Consider the following 11707-nt stretch of genomic DNA (forward strand, 5'->3'; position numbering starts at 1 on the left):
AAATAGGCTATTAGATATTCGTTGGTGATGGTGAAATTATTACCGACATTAAAACAGGTTATTAACGTTAACAGCCAAAAAAGCTTTACAGGATTATGAATGTACCTGAAAGTGATGCACGGGCTTCACTTTCTTTTTTCTTCTCTCTTCACCTGCTCAAAAACAGACTGTCATCATGAAACGGTGCAACCGTAAGAATCACTCAAATTCAACGACAGATTTATAACAAACTGATTATACACCGCAAAAATTATTTTTACTTGCTATTTCTGTCTTGTTTTCCAGTACAAATATCTACAGTACCTGAGAAGTAAAATGAGATGTTTTGAACAAAGTCAGGAAAAGGGCAAGAGGAAAAGAAATCAATTATTCATACTTCATTATTGCATTTTACTTTTTGCTTTTGAATTTCTTGACAGGCAGAAACTTTAAACAAGCTGTCTTTACTAACATGACATCAGCTGAAGAGAAAGCCTGTAAATACATAAACTACAGCAGATATGTCACATGAATATTATTCGACTAGTTTATTACCAAATGACAGATGAATATGTGACGTTTGATTGAACACAGTTATGGGAGAGTCTGTCCTCCAGGTGACAAATTTGGGCTCTAAAAGCATTGTGAATGTTGTTTTTAAATGTTACTAAAACATTAAAATGTCGTCATTTAAAGGTTACAAAAACATTTCTTACAACCACACTGTAAAAAATTACCGTGAATTTAACGGTAAAAGACTGTAAAAATGCTACAGTAAGGTAGTTAACTGTAAATTTAAGTTAAAACCGTAAAACCTAAAATGTTGCTACCGTATTTTTTACAGTAAAATTCCGGCAACCACAGCTGCCGTTTTTTTACCGTAAATTTTATGGAATTTTTTTACAGTGCAGTGTTGAGGGTAACACAAGTCATGTAACTAGTAAAGTAACGCATTACTTTTAAATTCACAATGAAAATACCCGAGTTACTTTTTTAAATAAAGTAACGCATGTTACTTTGTTTATTAATTTCACTTTTGGTGTGAAAGGGCGTTTATAGTTCGGAAAAATATAACTTTTCAAACAAACAAGCCCAGCCCAGGTGACAAAAAGTGATACAAAAGTAACGGAATGCATTACCATAAAAAGTAACTAAGTTACTTTTTAGTTACTTTTCAAAGTAACTTTCCGCAACACCGCTTACAACGTAAGATCTAACTAACTTTAACTCACCCAAAATATAACATCATTTGAATGTTTGTTTTTAATACTGAATGTCCAGTTAAAATGTCCAGTTTTTCTCTGATTAGATGGTTAGCTGTATTGTTTTTCCGCGGACGTCCGTGTTCGTGAATCAGTTCAGCGCATCCAAATTCAGTCTGAACCCAAAGAGACGGAGGCCGTGTCGTCAGGGTCGAGCTCACAATGTGTTCAGAGACCAACACGAGTCCAGATTAATGCAGGACTCAAGGTGACGAGGACGGCCAATAATAGCAGCCACACACACGGCCACAGCTCACAGATCTCGGGAAGCCTCTCTGTGCTTCATTAGCAGGCTTCAGGTGTTTGTGTCACATCGGCAGCGTAATAACCACGGTGAATGGAGAAAACAAGAAAATAAGTCGATGTAATTACAGCGTCGGAGGCGGAGACTTAGCAGTCTATGCGTACACGGCTATTACAGTCGGCTATTTTTCATGCTCTCGCCGGTCGTATTTCTTTCCTCATAATAGCCATAATATAGTCACATAATGACATAATAGTCACTTTTGTGTTCTGTATCAAAGCTTTTTGGCTTGTTTTTATATATTTGTTTCTAACTAGTTTAATCTGTGCCCCTTCGTCCACTTTTGAACAGAAAATGTTACATTTTGAAATTCTAAAAATCGTAGCTTCATCGGAATGAGGTGACACTTGGTGACTTTTGTCGCATTTGTGAGCACACAATAAAATCATGGACGTGATTCGCATAGGGTCGAAAAAAAAAATTTTTAACACTTAGTACCTTTGTGGTCAAAAATGACAAAAATAACTTATATATTTTGTTCAATAATATTTATACAGTTTTTATATCACCATTGATTTTCCTGAAAAAGAAAAAAAGTTACATTTCAAGGCTTCATCACTTTTGAATGTATCAAGTGTGACCCAAAAATGAACAAAATTCAAAAACTTGAAATTATAATGTTTGTTAATTGATTTTGTTAAAAATCTAAATTCAGCCTGACTGTCCTGATAAAGTCACGCTCTTCGTTTACTCAAAATGAATCCGGTTATCCAGCTTTCGTTCTTGATATACGTTCTCATAACGTTGAGAGAAGACATTCTGGGATCAAAACGTTATGATGTTATTTGTATTTGATGAACGTTCTAAGACACATTTTTTGTAACCTTTGTAACGTTTGAGTCGCGCAAGAAAAAAAACATTTTTAGAATATTAAAAAATAAACGTTCAAATAATGTTATAATTTGGGTAAAAAATAAAGTTAGTGGAATGTAAGAAACTTTTTTGTAACCTTTAAATAACGTTGTGATCATGACAAGAAAACTGGACTTTTCAAAATTCTTACAATTTTAAAAATAAACGTTCAGATAACGTTCCATTTTGCGAGAGAATAAGTTGTAAGAAATGTTTTGTAATCTTTAAACAATGCTATAATCACAACAAAAAAAACTGGACATTTCAATCTTTTAGAAACATTCCAAAAAATGTTCCAACAATGTGTTTTTTAACCTAAATTTGAATCAAATAATACGAAGAAACAATTACTATTTATTGATTTTTAACTACTGTATTTGGCATGCATACTGGAAATCTGCATGTGTTCTGTGTTACACTGATCTGGAATTGAATTGATTAACTGGAAAAACTTGGAAAGACTTGTTTAGGATTGAATATTAATTACTAACTAGCTAACTTTGACATTCACAGTGATTTCTCCTGAAATGCACATTGCTTATTTACGTTCACAGTCTCTGGCTCCCGAGTTTAACTTCACTGAAACACATGATTCATGACTAGAGAAAGCTCTGCATTATTCTCAGTCAGCACAGTCCCAACACGAACGGAACTGAATTTATCCAGACATTTCCGTAAGATACGGTTCCTCAGCTCTGCTCTACAGTAGTGCTGGGCGGTATACCGGTTCATACCGAATACCGGTGTTTATTTTTGTTATGATATGATAATCAATATGCCAAAAAAAGAAGACACTTTTACTATAATAAAACCATGGTTCATTTGCGTAAGGCGTTTTATGTGTTAGCAAGAATATCTAAAACTAAACTGATGGTGTCATTCACCAAATAATTAATCGATAATACATTTTTAACTCGTTTTTATATTTCTAAACTGTTTTTTGTGTTTATTCGGAGTTCTGATTGATTGATTGACAGAAGAAGCGGCATGAATGAGCTCGTACCTGCCGCACCTGCCGCTCCGGATCAATCCATCCGATCAGCTCGATCAGTCCGGCGGGAGATCGGGGTTTGGTCGCTCCAGGGTTCCGCTTCCTTTCGGTTCTGTTCGGTTCTGTTCAGTCAGCGCCGCTTCACATGATTCAGATTCGCGCGCGAGTTGAGCGCCTAACCGTCACTAACCGTCACTAACCGTCCAAGAACTGAACAAACGAGATTATTCCGCTGAGCGGTTCCCGCGTCTCCTGTTTGAATAAATTATGATGTTAATTATGAGCAGTAAAAAAGATAGAAGGCAAAAAAGAAAAAAGATGGAGAGAGAGAAACAGATGCAGCTCTTCCCTGAGCTTCACACACACTGACTGACTGAAATACACACACAGTCAAACCTCTCTCTCTCTCACACACACACACACACACACACACAACTACAATTAATTTACATTACATTCTAAGGCTACCGCAGATAAATAGCAAGAACGTTTAGACGCTATAGCTAACGTTTCCATTACAACGTTGCTTCGAATATTCAAAACGGCCGTTTTTTTTTCTTTAAATCTCGGTTAAAAGAACACTAAAGTAATGTTCCATATACCACTGTGCAAACATTATGAGAATGTTATTTTCGGATGTTCTCTGAACGTTCCCAAACAAGGAGAAGCATCAGATGAACATAAAATTACTGGATTATGTCAGGTATGCTGAACAAATAGCTATACCACTGAATGATGTTGTTACGACGCTAATAATAAACAAAAAATGCCTCAAAACAAACCATATTGTGGCACGTCAATTGAAGGCTGACTGAAGGTCTAAAACAAAACTTATGCTGTTAGTTATCAAATAGGCCTAATCAATCTCTAAACTGTTTCTTATTACACTGACAGCACACATACATCACGGAGACGTCTATTTGACGTCGCATTTACATCTGCAAGACGTATTTTTTAGAGCGTTTGCTCATCTGCAATACATCTAAAGGACGTTTCCTATCAGATGTCAAACAGACGTTTAGAAGATGTCTTTGTGATTTAGAAACTGACATCTCATCAGACTGGATCAATGCCATTCCAGAAAACTCGAACTAATGGGATGGCTCGTTTTATATCAAAACACAAATGAAAATATAAGCAAACTCTCAAACCTGCAATGCAATGCAATAAATACAAATGCATTCACCACTTACAAAAAATACCAGGGTACTACCATGCTTCTTTGAAATACCGTGTTATTATATGGTACTATCACAGCACTTGTTTCCTATCAGATGTCAAACAGACGTTTAGAAGATGTCTTTGTGATTTAGAAACTGACATCTCATCAGATGTTTGTGCACAGCAGATGCTTTCCAGATCTTTAACAGACGTCTTGCAGACGTACGTGGCTATCTGGACATATTTCTAAACAGTTAACATTTTTAAATGTTTTAAAAACATTGTTTCTTATAGTTACACAAGCTTTTAAAGGAATTTTCACTGCATCGTTTTGCAAACAGTATGAGAATGTTACTTTTGAATGTTCTGTGAACTTTCTGAAAGTAGTAGTAACATTTAAACAACATTAGAAAACCGTCTGACTGAAGAAAAAAAAATCCATGAATGATGTAGCCTATAGCCTAAATAACAATTTTATGCTAACGTTTTGAGAAGACTAATAAAGACCAGAGACATCTGAACAAACGTTCTATTAACGTTACTGGAGGAACGTTTGTTCATAACTTGAGATAACCTTGTGTATGATCCCTGTTAACTTAGCACACGATGATTGTCGGCGTTTATTCTTATACCAGCAATTTATGCATTGCACTGCAGTACCGTGGATCATGGCGATCATTCACAATCATGGTGTTTTTCAGTATATAATCACGGTTCATGGTAGCAGCGCAGTTGTGAGTGTTATTGGGTGTTTTATCATCAGTCCCGCTGAATGTTTGCGTGTGGCGCCATCATGCGGACGCGTCTGGTCTTGCACGCTCATTTTCACTACACGAGTTTTAAACACGAATAAAGGGTTTGTGTAGAAGCTGAAAGAAAAACCAGGAAGCGTTTACCTCCAAAACGTCCTGTATAAAAGCACTGTCTTAACAGTCTCGTTTTATTCAGAATGTTCATTAGTTAACCGTTTAGCAATAGCAGCTAGTGCGTTATAAACAAACCGCAATGAACACTGGCTTTAACTTCCAGAATCAATGTCTCTGTAAAGTCTCTCAGTAAACACAGTGAGCATGTTTAGAGCTTTCTAATGGGACACACACACACACAATCTCTCACTTTCACACAAACACACACACAATCTCTCACTTTCACACAAACACACACACACACACACTCTCGCTCTCTCTCTCACACACACACACACACACACAACACACACACACACAAACTCTCTCTCTCACACACACGCTCTCTCACTTTCACACACACACAAACACACACTCAGCAAATAAACTCAGTACACACACCTGTGTCACTCATTAAAATTTATTATAGAATTGAATCACATTTTCACCAGCATTCTAATAATCCCACGTTTATACAAATCGCAACAGATCTTCGTACAATATACTTACCAAAGAGAGAAAAGCTGCACCAACAATTTCTATCTGATTTGAAAAAAGAGCATCGTTTGTCATTAAAATGATTGTCACCGTGAAGTATAAGACTAAAAAACAGCGAGTAGGATGGGCTTCGACAGACTGACGGTCCTGACCTGAACAGCAGTCTCTGTCCCGGCTCCTTCCTGATGATGTTGAGTTTGTAGTAGTGTCTCAGCGCCCGCGACATCTTCTCATACGTCATGTTGGTCCTGTTCTGTGTGAGCAACACATCACAACACTAATGCATTTCAGCTCAGGAAACATTACAGCAGAGCAGAGGCCAGGCTTATTATCCTTAACTAAAACCATCAAAAAATCAATAAATAAAAATGAACTGAAATAAAATAAAATATATTGTTAAATTGTTAGCTAACAAGTTGCCAAGGCAATATTTAATTTTCGTTTGGTTTAATTTGAAGTACTAAAACAACTAAAACTTAAACTTAACATCAACTATCTAGACATTAAAAAAGATAAGAACTATATACACATTAAAAAAAATAAAACTGACAAAAACATAAAAAAAAATGACTTAAAGTTCAACTAAAATTGAAATGAAAACCAATTCAAAATATTAACAAAAGCTATAATAGCACATAAATGATACCAAAATAAAAACGATATAGATAAAACTTCTATTCACTATAGTAATTCCCATGGCTATTCCACAATTTAAGATTTTATTAATATCCATTTTTTTTTTTTAAATGACCAATTCCTTATTATTTCTTTTCTATAAAATTTTTTAACGTTATTAAATTGTAATGCTTGATTAAATTTTTAATACTTAAATTCTAAATTTGCGATATTAAAGCTTACTTTAATTTTATTTATTCTAATGATTTTATTGGTAATTTTTAATATTTAATTTAATTTTTAACATTTAATTTAATTGTAAATTATTTTTTATATTTAATTTGTAATTTAAAATTTTTAATATTAAACTTAATTTTATTTTATCTCAATCAAATGTTATTTTATTACATTTTTTATTTTTTTATTTAATAGTTCATATATTATTTTAATATTTGTTTATTTAAATTTGTAATTAAACTTCAATTATAATTTATTTTACTTTTTACATTTTAATTTATGCTAATGATTGAATTTTATTTTCATTTTTTATTTAATTAATTAATTTAATTTAATTATTATTTATTTTCAATTTGTAATATTACACTTTATTTTATTTTATATCATTCTAATGTTATTTTATTTAATTTTTAATATTTAATTTAATAGTTAATATATTGTTTTTAATATTTAATTGTTTATTTAAATTTATAATTAAACTTTATTTTAATTTATTTTAAATATATTTTATATTTAATTTAATTTAATTAATAAATTTTTTATTCAGAAGTAAATCCGGCAGGTTTTTTTGGGCGTCTGGTACCTTATGGTTCCCCCACAGGCGGGCCAGGCCGTTGGGATCCATGATGCGGAAGACTTTGGTATCGCGGTCCTCCCAGCGGATGTAGTTTTCGTAGCGACTGTCCGACAGCAGCTGATAGACGTAATCCCACAGGAGCCTGCAGTCTGACACGCAACACCACAATCACAATCACACACCAGCCATCACTGACCAATCAGCAGAGAGGGGGCGGGGTCTCACCTGCGATGCGGCCCAGGGGCGTGGCCTGCTCCTCGGGCATGATGATGTGGTTGCGGTAGTGGCGCTCGTCCTGCAGGGGGAGCTGATGGGCCGCGAGGTTTAGGCCGTGCGAGGCGTAGTGAACAGCGTTGTGCTGTTGACCTTTGCCCTCGCGGCCGTTTTCCTGAGGCGTGCCGCGGCCGTGCCTGAAATCGCCTGCCGTGTGCCCGCGGCCCGGACTCAGCAGCGGGTGCATGATGGCGCTGGGCATGAGCTGGATGACGCGTGGCGGAGCCGCCTCCTCCTGACACGGGCTGGCGGGCCGCGGGGGGTCGCGGGGAAGCATGCAGTGGCCGTTAGCCGTGCCTGGAGACACAGACAGCGGGTACACGTCCTCCAGCAGATGGTGGTTGCTGTCGGGCAGCTGTGAGGACGCCTGCTGGAGGTCCTCGGCCGAGCGCAGTGCTGCGGGCAGGTGATGAGGCGACCGTGAGCGATGGCGCAGCTCGATGGTGGGCGGCTGCAGGGAATGAGTGTCTGTGGCGCGCGACGGCCGGCGTACCGTTTCTGACAGACGCAGAGAGAGAATTAACATCACATTTAATATGAAGAACTGACTGTTCAGTCAAACTAAAACCATAAAAACATTTTAGTTACTTGAAATAAAATAAACATTAAAGGTAGGGTAGGTGATTTCGGAGAAGCTGGGAATAGCAAGCTAGCTTTGACAGCATAAGATCCCACCCTCCCTGCAAATCAGTCTCCAAAGCCACGCCTCCTCCTGAAAACATGACCGCGCTCAAACAGAGCAGAGGCTAACCAGCGATAATGCTGTCAGATGACCTCACATCTCACTCACTGGTGAGAAAACATTACAGTACAGAGCGCATGATATTACAATAATAACTAGGGCTGGGAAAAAATATCAATATCTCGAAATTAATCGATTCTCATTGTTACGGAACGATATCGATTCTTAAATCCCTCCTGTCTCATGTAATCGCTCGATCAGTGTTTGACCCGCCTAAAGACGTCAATATAACGGCTAGTAAACAATGTAACGTCACATTTACCTCAGAAAAACATATTCAGTGACCATAAAAGTGAATCTAATCGCAAGCTTGTGAATGAGAATCGAATCGTGAAATTTGTGTCAAAACCCAGCCCTAATAATAACGCCTCATTTTTATAATTTTAGGTATGCAAATACATACGCTGACAGGCGGGCAGAACAGCCAATCGTAGCCCTCGGACCGAGGAATATGATTGGTCGAACATTTAATGGTCCTACGCCTTCCACAGACTATAGAAATACATTTAGAGCACTTAACTCAGTGGCTGCTATCGGGATGTGAAGAGACTTTTAACCAGCGTAACAAAAAAATGGTTTTAAACCAAATCACCCACCCTGCCTTAACCGAAATAAAACCATGTAAACTGATTATATTTCAGCTAGCCGCCAAGGCAACATTTCTCACTTGCATTTAGTTTTACTTCATGTGCTAAAATAAGCTAAAACTGAAATAAAAATGACTAAAAACTATATAAATGTTTTTTTTAAAACAAACTCATAAAATGACAAAAACTAGTTACTAAAATTAGCTAAAAATTAAAATGATTTTTTAAATATATATATACCATATATATATATATATATAATTCTATCTGAATTATATTAAAATACTAAAATACAGATTTTTTAATGTTTGTGAAAAGTCTCCTCTGATCACTAGAGCTGGATTTATTTGAATAAAAATACAGTAAAAATTTTGAAATGTTATTGTAATTTCAAACAGCTGTTTTCTATGTAAATATGTGTTAAACTGTAATTTATTTCTGTGATGCGCAGCTGTATTTTCAGCATCATTACTCCAGTCTTCAGTGTCACATGATCTTCAGAAATCATTCTAATATGCTGATTTGCTGCTCGAGAAACATTTCTGATTATTATCCATGTTGAGAACATTTATATTTTTGTGGAAACCGTGATGCATTTTATTTTTCAGGATTCACAGATGAATAGAGAGTTCAAAAGAAATCTGTCACTTTTGACCCATGTAAAACAACTTTCTGGTTTTTGCAGCAGTGACTGCAGTTCACACCTGAACCACTAGAAGATCCCAGAGACCTTCTTCATTCACATTCTGGTGATGTTCTGACATGAATCTGCTGAGGGTGAGCGTGTGTTTAGATGCCTCATGTGACATGTGTGGTCGTATTTCAGGAAGTCTTCTCATATATTCCTGTTGTTTGTGTCTTCATACTCGTCAAACGCCTGCTAAACTACAGCAGCGCTTCCTCGTCAAACCGGTTTTTCTGTCAACATTCCAGACAGGCACTTCCTCCAGGATCGTGTTAAACCGCAGCGCCAGTGTTTTCAGCCACAGCAATCGCTCACAGAAGCAGAAGAAGAGCTCACCTTCGAGTTTGTGCGTCTGCAGCGGCGCGTCGGTCAGCGTGTGGAAGGAGCCGATGGGAAAGAACGGCGATGAGAGCGACTGAGGCTTCCTCTGCTTCAGAATGTGCTGCAGGAGCTCGTACAGAACATCACCTGCAATCAACAGCAGCACAAACTCTCACTCACTGCTGCGTGATGCATCTGGACATGCATAAGGCCGTCCACATTTCTGTGCAATGCACCGTCTGTATTTGCACACCTGACATTTGCAAAATGAAATGAAATAAGTAAACAAAAAAATTAAATAAGATATTTAACTGAGTTAATAAAAAAAATACAAAATAAATAAAATAAATGAAACAAACACATGAATAAAATTAATTCATAAAATAAATGGCATTTTATGAATTAAACTAAATTAACAAAATAATAAAATTAATACAATAAAAATGAAAAAAATAAAAAAATTTCATATATTGTAAATTACACACACAGACATATATATATATATTTATATAGTGTTAACTTTTTTGTCATTGTGCAATCTATTCATTACACACTTTACAATCAGATGTTCTGACAGACAGACACTCAAACATGAGACGACTGTAAATCATCTGAAGGAAGTCGTCCGTCTTCATGTTGTCTCATGAAAATTGTGTCCTATTTTAAAGAGCTTCCTGAAAGAACTTCAAGGAAATGATTCTCAAGAAGGAAGTCCACACGCACACACTCTCTCACACTCACACTCACACCACACGCGCGCGCGCACACACGCACACACACACATGCACGCACGCACACACACACATGCACGCACACACACGCTCACACACACACACACACACACACACACACACACACATAGAGAGAGACACTGCATAGGTAAAACCAAAGCTCAAGGCTTACTTGTCATCACTTCATTTATCATGCTGAAGACAAAAATATTTTATGCTCATCTCCTGCATTTTTTAACATTTACATTGAAAGTGAGCCATCAAACAGAAGTTGTCGGAGTGTTATGAGGAGTTCTGTGTTTGATGGAGATACTCCTCACTGAAGGAGCCCTCATATTTACTGATGAAAAGACTGCCGAAATGACACATCATAAGCTTTGCCTCCAGCTCTGAAGGAGGGCGGTGATTTATTGAGCAATTTCTTGTGTTTACCCAGATGCACTATTGCCAGGGTTGCTCTAGTGTTTCAGTTTCTTTTGTTTTTGGTGAGCAGCAGCAGGGCTTTCCCGTTCATCTGGAAGCTGGTGCTGGATATCGGCCGCAGGGCGAACTCTCTCTCGGCCCAGTGCAGCCACTGACACACATCCTCGCGGCTCCAGAACACCGGCTGCATCCCTGCACACGCAAGCAGACGTGCGTTACACACCAGCAGCAGCTCACAGTCCAGCGCAACACACACACAGCACGACTGCATCCACCAGAATCTTCCCATCAGCCCCTGCGCTCGGTCCACTCGACTGATGGGAATGAAGCTGCACTCGTGTCTATAAATGTGTGCGTTAATATCGTTAACCAAATCCATTACAATATCTTTATTAACTAAAATAAAATAAAACATCAATATTACATGAAAACACACTAAGTAGCCAAGGAATCATTTCTAATTTTTGTTTAGTTCAAGTTGAAGCATTAAAATTACTATCTAAAATTTAAACTCTCTCTCACACACACACACACACACACACACACACACACACACACACACAC

The 11707-nt window shown here is 37.2% G+C and overlaps 1 protein-coding gene across 1 annotated transcript; it reads right to left on the reverse strand.

Annotated features, from left to right (window-relative positions):
- Positions 1–5264: 5264 nt before the first annotated feature.
- LOC107728756 (transcription factor ETV6-like) lies at positions 5265–10624 on the reverse strand. The gene is made up of 6 exons (XM_016539039.1): positions 10565–10624; positions 10005–10158; positions 7607–8152; positions 7388–7530; positions 6105–6205; positions 5265–5418 (listed from the first exon to the last, which is right to left on the reverse strand). Exons 1-6 carry the CDS (start codon positions 10622–10624, stop codon positions 5265–5267), a joined length of 1158 nt encoding a protein of 385 aa, XP_016394525.1.
- Between the last annotated feature and the right edge of the window lie 1083 nt (positions 10625–11707).

Source organism: Sinocyclocheilus rhinocerous, unplaced genomic scaffold (assembly GCF_001515625.1).
Source record: "Sinocyclocheilus rhinocerous isolate Xijiao unplaced genomic scaffold, SAMN03320098_v1.1 scaffold6087, whole genome shotgun sequence".
Taxonomy (NCBI): domain Eukaryota; kingdom Metazoa; phylum Chordata; class Actinopteri; order Cypriniformes; family Cyprinidae; genus Sinocyclocheilus; species Sinocyclocheilus rhinocerous.